At 37.4% G+C, this 18892-nt stretch overlaps 2 protein-coding genes across 12 annotated transcripts in view; one reads left to right on the forward strand and one right to left on the reverse strand.

The window, feature by feature from the left end:
- The window catches only part of OFD1 (OFD1 centriole and centriolar satellite protein), a 29500-nt gene extending 20182 nt beyond the window's left edge, over nt 1-9318 (forward strand). For 2 of the 4 annotated variants that reach the window (XM_014875814.2, XM_088160202.1), the window contains exons 18-23: nt 1884-1984; nt 5361-5480; nt 6537-6685; nt 7281-7451; nt 8090-8157; nt 9135-9318. In XM_014875814.2, the coding sequence (XP_014731300.2) occupies nt 1884-1984; nt 5361-5480; nt 6537-6685; nt 7281-7451; nt 8090-8157; nt 9135-9180 (655 nt within the window). In that variant the 3' untranslated portion in view covers nt 9181-9318. The remainder of the gene's footprint in view (nt 1-1883; nt 1985-5360; nt 5481-6536; nt 6686-7280; nt 7452-8089; nt 8158-9134) is intronic. The other 2 variants (XM_088160204.1, XM_088160203.1) reach the window with 1 other exon arrangement.
- A 412-nt stretch (nt 9319-9730) lies between these two features.
- The window catches only part of GPM6B (glycoprotein M6B), a 106715-nt gene continuing 97553 nt past the window's right edge, over nt 9731-18892 (reverse strand). For 4 of the 8 annotated variants that reach the window (XM_014875821.2, XM_088160206.1, XM_014875818.2 and 1 more), the window contains 4 exons: nt 16906-17077; nt 14953-15026; nt 14574-14639; nt 9731-12249 (listed from right to left, as the gene is read on the reverse strand). In XM_014875821.2, coding sequence (XP_014731307.1) covers nt 12100-12249; nt 14574-14639; nt 14953-15026; nt 16906-17077 — 462 coding nt within the window. In that variant the 3' untranslated portion in view covers nt 9731-12099. Of the gene's footprint in view, nt 13887-14573; nt 14640-14952; nt 15027-16905; nt 17078-18892 lie in introns of all 8 variants that reach the window. The other 4 variants (XM_088160208.1, XM_088160207.1, XM_014875822.2 and 1 more) reach the window with 1 other exon arrangement.

Here is an 18892-nt window from a genome sequence, read left to right on the forward strand (position 1 = left end):
TTTTTTGTCTTCAAAATGAGCTGTTGGGATATTTAGGGACTGTGAGGTCAGTTTCCTTTAAGTATTCCCTTGGCTGTGTCTCCTTTCCCTACCCATTCATATTTTCTGTGGTATGTCTCAGATTTCTTGTACTTCTCTGACAGGCCTTAAAAAGTGAAGGTTGAATGTTAACCTGCATGTTAAGTTGATAGGGGAAAATGCTTTAATCCTGTGAGGGACTGTAATTCTTTGAAGGATTTTGTAGATTCCATCCTGCTTGAAGAGTGAACATATGAGCAAGTTGTGTTGCAGAGGATAGATCTGGGTCTGGGAAGGCAGCTATAATTTGTTGTTGCTTTCTTGAGTTTCTTATGACAAAGCAAGGGTATAAGGTCCCAATAATTGTCTTGAACTTGCTGCTTTCCCAAGACTTTCTTAAAAAAACCCCATTCTTTTGTTGTGTATTTTCTAATTTAATGTGCTTGGGACTGTTTTGTGTTACATGAAATATTTGAGAAATGCATGTGTGGGCTTTTCCAGTTATTTACTCTTATTATTAGGCAAATGCCACATCACTGATGTGTATTGTGGGATTAGTTTATGACCTGTAGATTTTAAGTGGCAATGGGAACTTCTTTGGAAAGGAAAGAAAAGCGAATATGATGCTGTAACATGCACGACAAACTGTTAGAAGTCAGACCTCAGTCAGTGGCAAAGAACAACTACAGGAACTCCTTTTTTATTTATGCTCCAAGGTATGGGTTATATGAAGGAGAACAATAAACACAGACAGGAAGACTGGAGTGATTTGACAGATTATTACCGAATTTTTTGTTTGTTTATTTGTTTAAGCCTGAAGAAAGCAATTGAGGGTTACTGAGGCAGTGGGTTCTCTCTTTCTAGCAGTGTTGCAGGAGACAGTACTGAAGAAAGTGACGTGTGTCCTTGAATCCTTGCATCCTTAAGAATTATTTAGCACTTAACCATTTCTTTGAAGAAAAAACTCAAAACATGAAATAGATTTTCAAAAACTTGAGATTTCATTTACTCTGTCCTATTTAATTTGGAGGGTATTTTTCCCCACTGACATCACTGAACTATCCTTCTGGCAGTGCAGATTTATTTGTCTGTGCCCAGATTCATTTTTTGTTTATGAATAAATCTCATTGTTGGGGATATGTTTTGTATTGTTTGTTTTCCACTTTTGCCCCATGGAAGATCTGTATTCATAGAAATTGTAAGCACAAACAGGCTGTGATGAAGAGCACCAGCTGGTGTGAAGTAAGCTCCTTTATGAAGTGCTGATGCTGAATTTCATTAGTGACCTGCACTCCTTTTGCTGTTCTGGTTCTGGTCAGTTTAGTAGCTGGGTCACGTGGGAGACATTGTTCTTTCACATTATCTTTCTGATGAGATAAACGGGGATTTAGAATGAGGGCACTAACCCCATTTTGAAAGAACACAGATTTTCACCTCTGCATCTCTCTTTTGCCAGACATCTAATCCTAATACACTTCAAACACATATATTAAGATGACATCAAAATGGGAATTAAACTGTAACACAGAGCTTAAAAAGGCAAATTTCTTAATTTCACTTGACTGTCACAATTCATTGTATTTCTTCTTTTTGATGTTTTTTCTTACTCCTTTTATTTCATTTTAATGTAATAATTTTATGTCACATCAAGACCTTGGGGAAAGGCTGAGGGGGAATGGAGTGGACTTTTGGTAAAAGTTAGAGAACTGGATTTAAATACTCTAAATTTGAGTTAGAAAGTTTCATAGATTTTAGGTTTGGTTTAGTCTGTTGCTTAGCATGTGAGTGAATTTTAGATTGCTATTTGCTTAAAAGCTCAGCATTTATATTTATTAATTTATTTATATTCTTCCTTATTTTTTTAGATTTCAGAGTCAACAAACAGATAAACAAGATCTCAGTGATACCCACAAACCAGAGAAACTAAGGTATGAGGATCTTGAAGAACACATTTATACTCTTGAAGGTAAGTTTTAATGCATTTCAGACAGTTTATTTAATACCTTAGGGCTTTATAGTTATAGGACAATTTTCTTCATAGTTTTAAGACTGTAGCTGGAGAGAAAAATTTCTGACTGATTTTGGAATTAGGGAAAACAAATGTCTCGGATGATGAGGGATTTTCTTCATTCTTGCATCTTTGGATAAGTGTATGTAGTAATAAGCAGACATTAGTAACATTCTGAAATTAGTAACATGAATTTGTTCAGAAGTCTTGCATAACCTTGTTCTGATTAATGCTGTAGGTCTGATGGTTGCTTTGGAATGTTTTAAAATGGTGTAGAATTTTTCTTTAAACAAAACTGTATTAGTATGTGAAATAAATGGAGGCTTTTTTATAGTTGCTGCATAAATTAGAACCAGGTTATAAGTCTAAAGATAATTTTCTGTAGTTACTGCATGCACTCTTGGTTTTTCCTTCAGTAACTGAAGCTTAAATAGTAGTATGAATTAGAAGTTGCTTTAGGTTGTTTGCAAATGTGGGAAGAACTCTTGCAATTATGCTGTCATTAATCATCTGAGTAGTATCTCTGAGTAGTTTTGGAACATGTGGTTCAGTTACTGGAGCCTGAATTTTGTCCTAACTTTTTTTTCACTGAGGTCAGCATTTTATTTATTTGCATTTCTGCTCTCTGTTGGTCGCATGCTATGAAATGTTTCCTTCTCTCTGTGTGCTGCAGGGTCGGTTTTCAAAAATCTCTGATAGAACTAAGATAGTGTACAAAGAGGAGGGTAATCAAACTTGATGTCCTTTCTAGCCATTTGTATATGGAGTGAGAAATAGAAGCACACTTACTGGCCTTACTTAGCCTAATGTTGAACCTGAGCAGCCTCATCTCCCATTAAACTGTGGGTTTAATACAGTAAGTGAAGTTGTCAATGAGAAAGATGTGAACAGCCAGCTAACCTGACCTATTTCCAGGTTTCATGAGGTCTGTAAAGTCCTGAGGCTTGGTAGACATGTGGCATTGTGTGGTGTAACTAAACTCATAGTGAAGAGATTGTGATTGTTGTCTGGGAGAGTTAGGGATATTTTCTTTGATTCTAACTGGTGTGAGTGTTTTCCTGGGTCCCAGACTGGCTTATTCTTTTGGTTGTGGTTAGGTCATATGGAAGATGGAGTGGAGCCCTTGCTCACTCTTCTGACCTTGTGAGAATATGGCTTTCAGTATTCTAAAAGCACTAAAAGAAAAGATGTTTGTTTAAACTGCAGATGTGCTAATAGTGTTTAGTGATAACTAGCAGAAGATAATGCCTCAGCTGTGCCTTTCTCTGTGAAGCTTTACTTATTACTCAGTTGGTTTTATTTATCTCATTTAGTTTCCTTTTTATAAGCTTTAAATGCATTATTTGAATGTGAACCAAGCCTGTAGCCAGTAATGGTTTCTACTCATCTCACATTTTAATTAGACTTATATTTATTTGTTTAATTTTGTATGGGAGACTTTTGGGAATACATTACATATTTCTCTTTTATTTTATTACATATGACAACAGGCTGGCATTTTCTTGGCAATTAGGGCTGAGTAGATGCTGTGCCCAAGTGAGGTACTAATGAATCATTTGGTGATGTGTGGTGGTCAGTAATTGTAAGAGTTCACATATGCTGATGATTTCTCAGTCAACACTACTTTAGTTGGGTGAGCCTGCATCAAAAGACAATCTCAGTATGCAGCAGGAAATCAGATTGGCTGAAAAGGGGAGGAGGTAGCTCAGGAGAAATTGCAGAGAGAGGTGGGTAAGAAAGTAAAATCCAAGAAGTAAATACAGAAAAAGATATAGTAAAGGATGAAGTTGATAACAGTAAAAAGACCCAATGACTTAAAGGAGATACCAGAAAATAGGGAAGTCTTTTAGTCTTATTGTGACTAAGTTCTAGAAAGAAAAGATCAGCAGATTCTCTTGGCAGCAACTGCTTTTAGCTGTTGTGCTCATCTTAAGGGAATAATGCATCTCTTGCTGTCCACCCTTAAAAAGGGAGGAAAAGTGTACAGAGTTACCTTTTTTCTCCTTTGAAGAGTAGTTGGTTTTTACTGTTTAGGGTTCTGATTTGGGATTTTTTGTTTGTTTATGTTGTTAGCAGTCATTTTGAAGTTAGAAGTAATATTTAACCAAGACAAATTTATGAAAGGATTTTTTTTATTATTTAAATACACCTGATGCTTACTGGTGACTCATATGAAAATAATGTTGTGGATAGCTTTATAATTGAGAGAGAACAACAAAACAGAATAGATTTTCTTTTGAGTGTGGTAGCCCATTATTTTGGTCTTACAAAACACCCCATACATAGAATTTATTTTCCTAGGTGAAGCTGGTAGGAATTCCTCTTGTTTGGTAGGAAACTGAAAACATTCTCCTAAATTAGTTAGAATGACAGCTTGACAGAAATTTTTCAATTTCAAGATGTTTCATCCATAGTTCCTTTAAAAGAGTTTTAAATTAAAGAAATTCAAACCATTCAGAGAGAAAGAAAAGCTGATCAGTTTGGTTGACTTGAGTTTTTTCGTGCAAAATATTTCAATTATATTATAATGTGAAAAAGAAAAATGCTTGAGACATTGCTGGTGTACGAAGGATGGAAATGGATGTTTTCTAAAGCTTTACCCAAAACCTAGGGAGATATATTGAGTGTCTGTGCTGTGTTACACAAAGTGCTTGGGAGAATAGTCCTGTATATTTCAGGTTGTCTGTCTAGAGGTAATGGCCACATCGTGTTTTGTCTCTTTTTTTCTATCTCCTGCCAAATGAGATAATTGCAGTCTGCATACTTTGCAAATAAGTAATTTAAGAGCAGTTGAATATCATAGCAATGATCAAAGAGGAAGGACAGTAATTGTGTTTTTGTGAATTCAGAGCTAACCTTGCACAGGGAAAAGATAGTATAATGTAGAATATCTGAGTTAGCAGCATCCATCCTGTGCACTGAAGAAGGCAAGGACCCCATTAAAGACTCTGTGACCAAACAGTTAAAGATTATTTTTATATGCATAAAAACAATGATCTGAACTTGGACATAGTTTTTCTGTGGCTTGTATCCTTGATTATGTAAAGAAATGAAACCATCTTGGGTTTCTGTTGTATATTTCTTCAGTTTTGGCTTTATAAACAGATGTGTTCCAATAGCTAATTTCAAAACTAACAATTCTGTAATTAAGGAAGCAAGTACAGCCTATGATAATTCTTAATTCTCAGGGAGATGATCAAGTTGAAAGAGAATGCTCAATTAGTGCTGATATTTTTGTGCTCTAATTTAGCCATTCCCACACTCTGTGTCCATTGCTGTGCTCCACATTTGCAATTACAAAATAATGAAGCCATTGTTCAAATTTCTTCTCCAGATCAGGGGGACATACCAGAGGAGTGTGAAAGTGATGTCTTGCATCCATCTGGGGACATCGTCGATGGAAACTGTGTCACAGCCCCTGAGCCAGCAGCAGCCACTTCACTGCAGGACTTAAGTGAGTTCTCAGCTCAGACACAAAAGAAAGGACCCCTTTTAAATGTCAAATGTGTAACACAGAAAGCCAAATATTTAAGAATCTGTAGGTATGCAGGCTGGAGTGGTTGAAACATTTTCCAGAAAGTGCCATGTCTGCAGTAAAGAGAAAGGAGTGTTTTCCTTTGCTTTTCTGTATGAGGATGATTTTTTTGATCCTGGTTTTAGTTAAATTTGCTTTTGATCTAAACATTCTTGCCACCTATCCCACCAGTCTCTTGTGAGATTATTATTTTTTCTTTAGAATAATTATTAAATATAATTTCTGCTCTTGATTGGAATGAGACATTAAATGTTTTGAAGTATTTTATGTGCTGCTTGTCTAAATTTTTAAAAATTTATTCTTGACTCTGTTGGTGCACTGTATTATCACAATGCAGTTTTAATTCTTTGGGTAGATGAGACTAATATCTCGTATATAGTCAGCATATGCTGCTTTTCTAATTTTTCTAGATGGAAACATTATGGTTCTTTTTACTTAGAGAAAAGCTTTCTAACTTCTCATGATTTGCAGTCCTTAGTTTGCCCATCTCATTGCTATCTAATGGTATTCTTGTAGACAGCTTTTTCAATACATTGGTCACGTCAGCAGCGTGTCCTGCAATAATTTCCAAGGGGTTTTAAATACTTTGCTTTATAGATATAAAAATGTGTATCCAACCACATTGCAGAGTGTGAATATGTTAGCAGTATAGTAACCTTTGGGAGGTTTAATGAGAATGCCCATGATAGGAATGAGAAGTGCACAGATCTGTTAAATCTCTGGGCTGTACTTTGGCTCTACTCCTTCATTCTTGGTAGTCATTTATCAGACTAAAAAATGTTTATGGGTGGAAAAACACATTACTCAATTACATCAATACCCAAGAATAAGTTCAGTGTATGTACAAACAATATATCCAGTTGTTTTTCATTTACTGTTAACGTTCTACAGGAACCTGGTACTTATTTGTATGCTCTTGTAGTGATTATTGAACTACATAAGTCAAATCACAGATGTTGAAATAATTTTTCACAGCAGTGCTAGATCAAAGGCAGATTGAAGAACAGAACAGAGAAGTTGAGAAAAACTTAGAAGAAGAAAGGAAAGCAAGAGAAGAAAGAAGGAAAGAACAACAGGAAGCTTTGGAAAGCGAGCAAAAAGAAGTGGAGAAGCTTAAAAAAGAGGTAATTTAATTAATTTCTGACAGTAATGTAGCTTTGTAGTCTCTTGCATTATAGGATTGTTATATGTGTTACTTGGTTAAAAGTAGATTTTTATTCCATGAATGGAAGTAGTAGAGGCTAAACTATTTTATGTACTTGTGTGATTAATCAGTCTCACTAGTGTCTCCTTATGCCAAGTGATTTTTTCACTGGAAACGAATGCCTTTCTTTCCCTGCTTCATGTAACTGGAAGCTACAGTTTTATAGCCACTGTCACCATGCTGTTGGGACAAGCTGAACATTTGCTGTCTCTGTGGTGTGGCCACTGCAGGTGGGACACTACCAGAATATGTTAATGTCCATCTGTTCCTTAGCCTCTGTCAGGGTGTCCAGGCTACTCTGGGAAGCACAGGGTGTAAGGAGACCTTGGGTTTGCTGAAATCCCTTTGAGCTTAAACACTTACTGTTTAAATAGTATTCTGTATTTTTAGGTCCTGTTTAATGGACACTGGTGTGTTTTACTGAGTTTAACATGAAATTCTGCATGTATTGCAGGTAGTAAGGTATAAATGTATTTTTCTAATCAGTATTTATTTTTATTTTTGTGTCTTAAAAGTATATCCCAGACTCGATGAAAACAGATGAAGAAATAGAAGATAAAGAGGGAGTAAAATCTGAGCATAGTAACACTGCTGCTGAAAATAATGTAAAGGATCCTCCTTCCAATCCATTAGAAAAATACATGAGAATAATTCAACAGAGCAGAGAGCAGGAACTGGCAAACAAGGTGACTATTCTCAAAACATGGTCCCAAAAATATTGACCAAATTTGTGTCTTGCTAGGTATGCTTAGAATGAAAACAGTATTCACATTTTAATTTCTTTTTCATTTATAAACTTCATATAACAACCTGTAGAGCAGAGTGTTTGGATTTGTATTGGAAAAGTGTGATGATCCAAAAGAAAAAACATTTAAACCTTTCTTCTGTAAGGGTTGCTGGTGTCTTCTGGGTGGGGGGGGTTTATTTGTTTGTTTTTTAAGGCACTAGCACAGTATTTAAATGCCCTCCATTTTTAGCTTAAAATGCATTTAAATACAGTTTGAACCTACACATATCATGTTGTGTTCCTCTAACACAACAGAATTTATTCTGGCAAAATGGAAAATCAGACTTTTAAAAAAGAAGTATGGGTGGACGTTACTTCAGTGAAGGAATGCAGGATACTTTTGTTCAGACATGATCCAAATCTAAACTTTCAAAGTGTTACTACTCTAGATCCAATGTAGCATTTGTAGAAATAGGGTTAGTCCTTCAGAAGATTTTTGTTTTCAGTTATGAGCCTTAAAAATACAGATACTATTATTAGGTCACTTTGACTTTACATCTGTTTAGAGAAAAAGTGTATTTTCCTCTTGGTTATCAGGATTCAAAAAAAGAAGAAATAAGAGAAATGTCACCTTCAGAAGGACTTCTATCTTCTGAAATTGACAGGTAAGGCTCACGTATTAATCACTTCTAGTACTCCATATTAACAAGTAATTCTAAATTAATATATAATGTATATAATTAATATATAATTTTAATCGTTTCAGTATGAATTATGTTAAGAGACATCTGCCTCTTAGAAACCAAAATAAACTATTAATCCAAAGCAATTGTGTCAGAAAATTGAGGATCCTTCCAATTCTTGTACATGCAAGTGAAGCACTGTATGGAACTCATATCTGAGTGCTGCACTCAATGTTTCAGTAGTTGTGGCACTCACAACTTTTTATCTGCAATTGAGCAGCATCCAGCTTCCTTCACAGAGAGCTCGAGTTTGAGAGATTGTTCCTGGGTGATGACACCCTGGGTGAAAGTTTGTCTGTGCTGCATCTCACCCATAGTCTGTTCCTAGCTTTGATTTTTCATTGGGAACTTTTAAGACACTTGAATTCAGAGATTTTGTCTGTGCACTGAGTTGCAACAACCCAGGCATTTCCTCAGGTTCTCTCTAGGCATTGATAAATACAGATATGTGTTTTAATTGCTTGCAAGAGAAAAACCAAACAATCCTCCAAATCTTTCTGTTTACTCAAAGATGTAGAATTGAAAATAAGCAAAAAATTTGGAGCAGTTAGAAAAAAACCAAAATATAAAGGTTCACTATAACCACAGTAATGATTCACTATTATCTGTGCTGTTAAACGTAACAGACCCTGCTGTTCCTGAACTGACACGAGTTGTGTTGTCACTGAGTGAGCACTACAGAAGATAGTTCTGCTTTTTAAGATATAGGTGATGGTTTTCAGTTAATGAAGGCCCAAATTCTCCTCCTTTAGGGTTGGTTTTATTGCCAGCAGTTCACTGAAACAGCAAGAAAATTTCAGCAGTCTCTTAATTTCTGTTTTAAAATGTCTATTAAGATTTAAGATAAACTACATTGGACTCATAGCACTTTCTTTTCCTCCCTCCTATAATCAATACAGTGTTGCAGACATTTCTCATGGAGGCATGGATGAGAGCTTCTGGTGAACAATAGTTACTGATTTTTAAAAATTTTTATTATTATTATGAGAAACATAAAGTAGCTTTGTGCCTGTAATAAATGTTAGGTACCAACACTGCAGCTGTGTAATTATAAATTAATAAAGCTGATTTTGATCTGTTTCATCACTTCAGTCATTAACTTCAAACAGGGATGTGTTACTAATCCAGGAGGAAGTCCTTGGGTGGGGTGAGAGAAAGAACAAAGCAGGGAACAGAAACTGATCAGTATGTTTGAGTAGATTTCTATTCCTCTAAACTTTGTCAACTTTTCCAACCCCCACCCCCCAACCCCTTGTCCAAATGGTTCAAACTGTGGTTGAAAGAACCAAAAAATTCCCTCATCATCACCTGCTTGTAAAGGTGTTCCGTGGAGGCACTTGGGTCACACAGTTTCAGAGCGTTGAGTGTGACAGACCCAAACTAAGGTGTCCCTTCTGCTGCATGGCAGGGGGAGGAGCCACTTTCAAAAGCAGCTCCTCTCATGTATCACCTCGTTGGTATTGACCAGCCCAGAATGGAGAGATTAAAATAAAAATGCTATTTAACTCATCTTTATTTAGCTTTGTATTTTGTAGGTAGATTATAGGCAAGATCATTAAACTTTATTTACAGTATAAAATACAATAGTTTTTATCAATGAAGTAATTTTGGGTGGCAGCATATATTACAACTTGCACTGCATTTGAGGCTGCTCATATTGACCTAACTACAAGAACATGAAGCCAAGTTTGACAGAATTTAGGGGCAAAAAACAAAGTTCTGTCTTGAATTCACTGGATGTTTAAACACAACGTACCAAAACCATGACAGATACAAACTTTGCTTTTTGAAATGAAGCTGAAATATGATGTGGTGGTTATTCTAATTTTGCATGCTGCTTAATTTGCTGTTGCAGCCACTCTGGCCTTTACGGAATTTCTGAGTGACTGCTCCTGTTGGATGTTGGGAAGGGGTAGTGCTTGTTGCATTATGCTGGCCTGGAACAACTACCACTACTGCATGCTGCACACAGCTGCTGCTGCAGCTGCACCTGCAGGGCAGCCCTGCCCCATGCAGGAGGGCAGGGAGCTCTGGAACAGAACGTGTTTCACCTCAGATAGAGACATAAAGCCTAGAGATGCACTGCCATGGAGCAGCTGTAGGTCTGGGTTCAAATAAGCATACACAAGTGTTTTCTATTATCTACAAATATTTATTTTAACACTTGGATGTAACTACAGGAAGCCCTTGGCACTGATAGAAAATATTGATTCACTGTTAGGTTACAAAAATTTATACATAGCAAAATTTAATGCTCTTTACATAAAAATATTAGACTACTTAAACAAAACTTCAAAAACTCCCAGTAATAGCTACACTGAATTAGAAAAGAATTAGGCTTTAAGACACTGCCTCCATTATTACCCTTATGCAAACACTGGGCTAGAACATCACCTGCATTGCTGTAGAAATGTCTCCTTCATGCAACAGGTAAGAACATACACTAGGCTATTTTGTCGTATTTGCTCTACATCAATCAACTTTGCCCCTTTTTTGAAACTGTCAAATTAGACTTCAATACTTAACAAAAGAAATTCTATTTGAAGTTAATACCCCTCAAAAATGCGTTTTCTCTTAATACTGATTTGAAGGAATTTGTGCTTCCTTTGATGTATATTCAGCAAACAGTCAAAACTACCAAACCACACGTCAGCTTAGCAGGGGTATGACTTGAATATTTAGTTTTTTTCAAATGAATGATGTATTTTTACTTTTCCCCCCCAACATTTATATATATATATATATCATATAGAACAAACACCAAATATACCATCACTAATACTCAAGATATCACTGAATGCTTCTGAAAAAAAACATTAATTAGAAGGCAGACGTCTATGGGAAATGACTTTAAAATGGCACCAGTTTGTTTGTTGTTTTTTTTCTGAACACCACGTTTTCTTAGTGTGCTAATTAATTTGTAAAAAGGAAAACACATAAGCACTGACTATAAATTTGCTAAGCACCAAGATAGAGAAAGGTGGACATCCTGTATTATCTTTATGGCTGCAAATTTTATTGTTTGTGTAAAACTCTGCAAACTTTCTCATCCGCTCATTTGGAATAGTCAGATCAGTGTCATTTTAATAAGGTAACACTTTCACTTACTTAAAATTTCGGATAATGGTCTCCTGCCACTATATAAATGCTAAGACATTTATAGAAAATAAATATTAAGGCAAAGCTGACATTTATTTTCAAAGAAGGGGATCATTATCCAGATCCAGGGATTTACATTCCATTGAATAGTTAATAAAAAGATTAGAACTTGGGCGATCTGCTCGACCCTCAGGTGAGCACAGGGACGTGAGGGCGTCCTCGTGGCAGTGTGTGGCACAGAGTGGAGCCGCTCCCATGGCCCAGGTGTGGGGTGTTCCCAAACAGCCCCCCTGCAGCCTGGGAGGTGCTGCAGCTGTGCCATCACACACACGAGCTCCTCTCAGAAATCCCAGCTGGACACGGGTTCCTTTGGGAGGTGCTCCATCACACACCCTGCACATGCCTGAGGTGTGCTCAGAGCTACTGCCTGCTCGCCAGGGGCACCTGCCACCCTTTTGTGCAGGGCGTCATGCTCTAGAACAAGTCAAATATTAAATACCAAGTCTCAAAGAAGAATAATTTGGTCACTTTTTGTAAAGTGTTGCCTTTTAAAATGCCTGGAATAAACCCTCCATTCTCTGTTAGAAAGGATGGAAGATTACCCATGGGAAGATTTCCCTAAAAAAGTTTTCCAGGAGCTGGAATGTGAAGCTTTTATACTTCTCTCTAATTTTGTTTGCTAGACACACATCTGTACTGCAGAGCAGCTATTTGCTGATTTGTCAGAGCTACAGAACTCTTCTGCTGAATTACTGTGGCAAACATTTATGTGTAAGAATTGAGTTGCTCTTTTGACCGAGACTGGATATCCTGAAGCTCCTGCTCTTCTTTTGCTTTGATATCTTGGTAGGCCTGCATTTTGCTTGCATCCTTTAAGTAGGCCCAGTTAGAAGACAGTATCATGAGGAAGTGGATCTGGAAGAGAAGGGTGAGCATGATGGCGAGTGAGCATGTCAAGAGGCAAAGCAAGCTGCTAGTCAGATTAATAGACGCTCTTTAAAATAACGACCAAAAAAAATAGTTATTCTACGTTAATAAGCGTTCTGTTATTAAAACAAGCACAGAGGCTATTTTTCAAAGATCTCTAGAATTTGGCATGCTAATAATTCAGTTGGTTATTCACAATTTAGAGAAAGTTAGTACAACAATATTAAAATGAGCTACAGAGTTGTACAGGTCAATTAAAATGCAGAATGGGGGGAAGGAGGAAAACAGTTTTGTAGGTGGCAATATACGGAATCTGTAAACTACGAGGTGCTCAGAAGAACTGCTCTCTAAGGTCGTGGTGTTTATGCATATCCAAGCCCAGAGCCCGGCAGGTCTTTTCCCCAACAAGCAGATGAGAATTCCACCCTCCCCCTGGAAAAAAACCTGAAACTGTGAACCGTTTTATTTACGTGAACAAGGCTACATTAACACATTGAAAAATTAAACATCAAAACATGAGTCCAAAACTAAGCAAAAGCATGCAATCTCTGGGTTAAGAAGTCTTAATCCTGTATTTTTATAGCTACATTTTAAACTTCCATTGTCCAACCTCAGGTGAAGATTTTTATATTGTATATAGCAAACGGTTCTCTTTTTTAAATTATTATGTGTTTGTTTTTCTAGTTTGTGCATTCGTCTCTTGCCAACTTCTTTTGCCCACACTTCATGCAAAAACATCTACATCTGAAAACATTGATTCGCTTCTCCTTCTTTTTTCCCCCAACACTGTAAAAAGGTCCCTGTGATCTATGCATGGTTTTGCTTCCTGTGCAATCGTACTTACATTTTTGAGATCTGGCTACTGAGAAATCAGTTACTAAAGTGCAGCAATACAAGAGCAGAAGCTATTTATATGCTGTTTCTTACTAGTTCAGGGTCCAAAGGAAAGAATGTGATTGTTTTACGCAGAGCTAAGACAAGGATTTATTTTCTTAGAGAAGGAGTATCATTTGGAACACACTTAAGAGAAAATAACTGATTTTATCATCCACGGAATCACTTGGAAATACAAGCAAATTAATTCATAATACCTGGACTGCTGATCTCTGCCAACATAGACTGGCACTACTTTATTATTCCTTTTCTTTCACACCATATATATTTTGTATGCTCGGGGGTATTTGTATTTGGTATTCATGGCAAAGAATAAATTAATGCATCTGACCCTGAACTATTCCAGTATTTGTTTGAGATGACTGTTAGAAATCAAGTGGAGACCAGAAATGAAAACATCCCCTTTTCAGAAGGATGCTTTATAAACACCCCTACAGTAACTGAATCCTCTGAACATGAAAAAATAGCCAGATCTCATCCACATCATAGTTCATATACAAGAAGTCATTTCATTAATCTGATAAGCTAAACGATGCTTACTGAAGCTATTTACAATTACTGTAACAAAATTCAGAAAGCTAGACTTTTAGTCTAGGGTGTCAGTGGTATTTCAAGCTACGCAATGCAGCTTTTTACTGGGCTTATACAATTTAGAATTTAGTGCAGCAATCTTCCCGACTCTTAAACTTCAAAACAGCATAGTTATATGTAGTAGCCATCATGTAGATCAGCTGGTGGAAGAGAACAAAATACAGGAGAGTAAGATACAACAAGGTGACGGCTCAAGCCCACTTGGGCAACTCTCGATACTTTTACAACAGATGTTACTCTGAGCTCCTTCCAGGGTGAAGATGCAAATAAATAACCTGCCATTTCTCTGGGGAGGATAACCCAGTACAAACCTTAAGGCTATTTTGTCAGCCAGTTGTGAGTATGGGCTTGGCTGGCACGGGGTTAGAAGCTAGCCACTAAAGGAAGTGTTAGACATAGGAACAAGTCCTCTTGTTAATGCCCCTTTTCCCCGCCGCTACCTGGAACGGGCACTGCAGGGTAGGACCAGTCAACCTGCCTGGCTCCAGGCAAAGCAAACCAACAGGTTACAAGCAGCTGATCAAATAAACTACAAAAATGAAAATAAATAGTGGAAACAAAAGCAGAAATAGTGGATAGCAGTAGGATTTTGAAAGGACATGCAAATAATTTTTTCCTAAGTATGGGGGAGGTGGGTTAAGATGACTTCCTAAAGCAAAAGTTGGGGACCTGCTGACTTGTGATGACCAAAGCATAGCAGCAAATAATGGTGATCACAGCTTCATGTCTAGTATCACTACTTTTAATATATACAAAATTTAATCTTAAAGCATCTTAAGCCTAAAATGAACATTTTTAATTATAAAACAACAAAAAATACTACCCACCAATGCTATGACAGTGGCACCAGCTCCAGCACAAGCCACAATGAACAGGTGATAAGACATATAGAACTAGAGAAAAAAAAAAACGTTAAAAACATTGAAGTAATTCATTAGAAATAGTATAAAATGCATTTCAAATGTTCTAGAGAATAAGGATAATAAAACCATCTTTGTAGCATGGTAGCAAAGCTTTAGAAAATAAAAACCTGTGAAAATAATTTTCTTTTTTCTGGATGATGTAACAATTACTTCAGTGTTATAGTTAAAGCAATTTCTTTATACTACTAGCATGAGTTCTCGCCAAAAACTTTAATCAGGTATTTATTACATGGTGCCCAAGTGACTTGTAGGCAAAAGCTGCACACAGGTTACACTTCTGTACCTCATTCGTGTTGCAGATGTTCTCTAAAATTGGGCCACAGGCTTTGCCAGGTACAGCATTCCAAGGGATAATACCTGAAATACCACAGAAAAGAAACCACTAATTTTAGCAATCAACACACACTTTCTAGTCCTCTCATCTTTTTCACCCACTTGCCAGTTGTGTTCCCATTCTGGGCCTCTGTGTGTTGACCAGTACATCTTGGAGTTGGCAGCAGGAATTCAAACAACTCCCTCAGGTTGTGCTTCCTCCTCACACTGAGGGTTGCTGCTAAGGCATGTTCTCAGATGTGGTTTTCCCATCTGGCAGCCAAACAGTTGGTTGGGTTTTTGCACTTTGGGTCCAGTTGCACACTGCCTACTCCCCCACTCAGCACAGGAGAGAGAATCTGCATCTCAGAGGTTCTTGGCACCTTTTGGGGTAGCACTTACTAGATGAGGTTCTACTTGAACAAGAAACTACTGTGGAAGAGTGTGAATATAGAGCTAGAGGGAAGAATTGCAGGATTTTTTTTCTGGTTTAGTTCCAATAGGTAAAAAGCATCAAGTGAACACTGAAAGAAAAGAAAGTTTAGTCTGCCACACCTCATATACTCCCAGTGACTTTTCTTACATGACTGAAAGTCTGAAAAGTCAACAGAATCTAGCAGATTTAAAACAACATAAACTTCTAGGCCAGTAACAGATGTAAAGCTTAATCAAAACCTATTTGAATTAAGAGAAACCCAGTTTGTTTCCCCATACAACTTTGCATTTTAACCCAGCTGATTAGATTAGCAACTCTATAAGCAGCAGGTCATTGAATTTATCTCAGGATGGCATGGCTTTCTAAAAGATTTTATAGGATTTTCTTCCGAGTCAGCTTCTTCTCTGCAACTGCTATGTACAATTCCAGCCTTTTAGCTACTGCTTCCACCCAAAAATGTGAGGAAAGTTCAGTGACATTGTTTGTTAGGGAGCTGCTCTCTCCCACCACGCACTGAAACCCAAATGGTTTTACTGATCAGGGGAACAATCAGCACTATACAGCACTAACACAGCTGCAAAACAGCCAGGAGAAGCAGGAAGGTGGAGTAGCACATCTCCCTTCACTCCTAGGCTTTGCTGCTGAAGAAAATGTCTTCCCAGCCTCTTGCTGTGAGCTGCTAAAATAGAATGTGTATGTTTAACTGATTTGAAGACTTGCTTTTAAAATTAGTGTATCTTTTCTTCTACTGCACTTACCTGGACAGGAGAGAAAAGCTTTCTTACTTTTTCAACTTTGAATCCATTTTCTCAGCTTTGAACGACTTAGTCCAAAGAAAGAAACACTCCTAGAAAATGCTAGCTAGAATGAAGCCAAAAGTAATGGTGACAAAAGATCTTCTGCATAAGGGAAGCTGAAAAGATTAACTTCAGGAAAAACTCACCTTAAGAAATGAAAAGCCTGATCTTATTTTAAATTATTGTCCCAGCTCCCTCATATTTCTGTGTGTCATCGGAAAGCATTATTAATTCATTATTAGTTATGGCAGACTTTTAATTGCAGGGTTTTAGTCTTTTAACTGAAAGTAATTGTCAGAGCAACATTCATTCATTTACTTCATCTTTAAATGTAAAACAGCTTTCTGAAAGAAGAGAATATAGGCATATGGGTTCAAAATCCACAATCTGGTTGTGTATTTCTCAGCAGTGTTTCCAAGCAGTTTATTTTGAGGCTGATCTATTTTCAAACCTAATATTACACTATTGGAAATCACTACAAAATCATTTCAGATAAGTGACTTGTCAGTTCAGTTAAATTGATTGCATCTGGAAAGAGATCAGTGTAATGTGAATTAATTAGAAAAGTAATAGCACATTCAGAGGTAGAAGATGCTTTTGCATTTGATTCATCTGATAAGGCTGAGACAAAACTACTGTAGCCAGACCGAGGAGCATGGCTAAAGCATTTAATCAGGATTAAAACGAGTACCGTATTGCCTGATGTCCACGCAGATCTGGTCCCCTGGAACTGTCACGTTTGTCTGAAAAGATTTGATGACTTCACAAGTTGACCATATGTTATAGAACATAAAGACAGGCACAGCAGAGAAGCCGAAGACCCCGAGCCAGGCCACTCCAAGCACATAGGTGAGGAAAACAAACTAGGAAGAGAAAACACAAACACTTTGAGTTTATTCTTTGAAAGACTACTTAAATTTTCCATTAAAAATGCTTCAAAATACTTTTAAGCATACTTTCACGATTCAAGTAAGAAAACATTTGATTTTCAAGCACACAAAATCACTATTCTCATTGCTTACAAATACTTTGGTAGTATAAATGCTACAGAGAAATTTCCTATAGACATTTCCTTTTTCATCAGCCTGCTTGAGTAAACAGATTGCCCTCATAAAAGAGCAGCCCATTGATTTCTCAAGATTCTCAGCTAAGCAGGGATGCTGGTTGTAGGCTAAAACCAATGAATTCCAACAAAAATCAATTTAAGGGTTTTTTAAAATTAACTATAACATACTAGCATTTCTATACAACTTGCAAATCAAAACCACCCAGTGAATCAATGCTCACAGAGCTCCCCCACACTCCCTGATGTATTGAAATCAATTTGGAATGTAACATTTGAAAGTACCTATTTTTGCAAACATACCATGACCGTTAACAGCAGATCAGAAGGATTCAATTGGTCTAATACACATTGCCAAGCAGAAAATGAATTACTTCACCCTAGAGAATTACGGATTTATGCACTAAAATTTGCTGGTTTGGGTTTGCTCTTAAAAAAACCCCAAACCTATATTACATGCATTTTCTTTGGTTAGATTAAAAGATGTGGTGCTGATTGCTTTGAAAATCTCCAGCTTCCTCCTCCCACTAAGCCCCTTCCCTTTTCCCTCTTTTCTAAGTGTTATAGTGAAACAGTAGCTCTGGCATCAGTTCCTAGCTCCCTCCTCCTGGTGAGAGCAGGATTTGGATCCCACTTGGAAGGCGGGGGAATGCTGTTCCATCTCCTGGGCTCTGTTTTCACCGTTAGCTGTGGCTGTTCTCTCTTAGCTGTAGGTGGACTGGAAAGGCTTTACTTTCAGTACAGCACTGGTGTTCTACTATCTTACGTAAAATCTGTGTGCCAGAGAGGACAACAGCAAGGATGGGAAAGGCTCTCAGGGGGGAGGAGGATTTTCAGCCTGACCCCAAAACAAGGGACTGAACTGATGCTGCAGTGGTGGTAGTTTGCATCCCCACAGTTTTTTTCCAGAATAATCTGCAAGTATTTGAGCAAAGCTGAACAACTGGTTAGGTTTCAGTCAAGGGAGGTGGTGTGTGGGGAGGTGGAAGTCCTTGGAAAACTGTGGCCCCTAAAACTTCAGCTGTACTTTCATTTATAGGTAACTCAACTGGAATACCCTATTTCATATTACATAGTGCCATATACCAGCCCTGCATGTTTTGTATGAAAATTGAAAATCCTCTCCTTGGATTTTGGGAAGGACTAAGTGGACCAGGTTAAAGGATTTCTGTAGATACACTACAAATAAAACATGAGTTTGCATATGTGTATGTGGAAGTGTGCATGAGAGGAAGTGCACAAAGCCTTTAAATCCCAAAATAGCCAGGAAAAAAATACACTCACTCTCACATTTAATGTGATAACTGTGGGAAATGGCCATTCTGCATTACCAGAGCCAACACAAATAATTAAGGGAAGATGGAAGCCTGTCTTCTGTAACAACCTTATGCAAGATGGGATTGCCTTTCAGGACTTCGCTCAGTAATGTAATGAAAGAAGTAGAGGAGCCCTTGACCAAAGCGGCAAAAGGTCACTGTATGTCCAAAATCCTGTTGCCTCTACCCAGCTGCAGTCACTAGTCTGTTAAACATTTTATCTCCTCACGAACCTTATTCTAGCCCTAAGGTTTTACACAGCAGCATACAAGCATTTTTCCTGTCACCACCAAACATTA

Source organism: Sturnus vulgaris, chromosome 2 (genome assembly GCF_052056855.1).
Source record: "Sturnus vulgaris isolate bStuVul1 chromosome 2, bStuVul1.hap1, whole genome shotgun sequence".
NCBI classification, from domain to species: Eukaryota; Metazoa; Chordata; class Aves; order Passeriformes; family Sturnidae; genus Sturnus; species Sturnus vulgaris.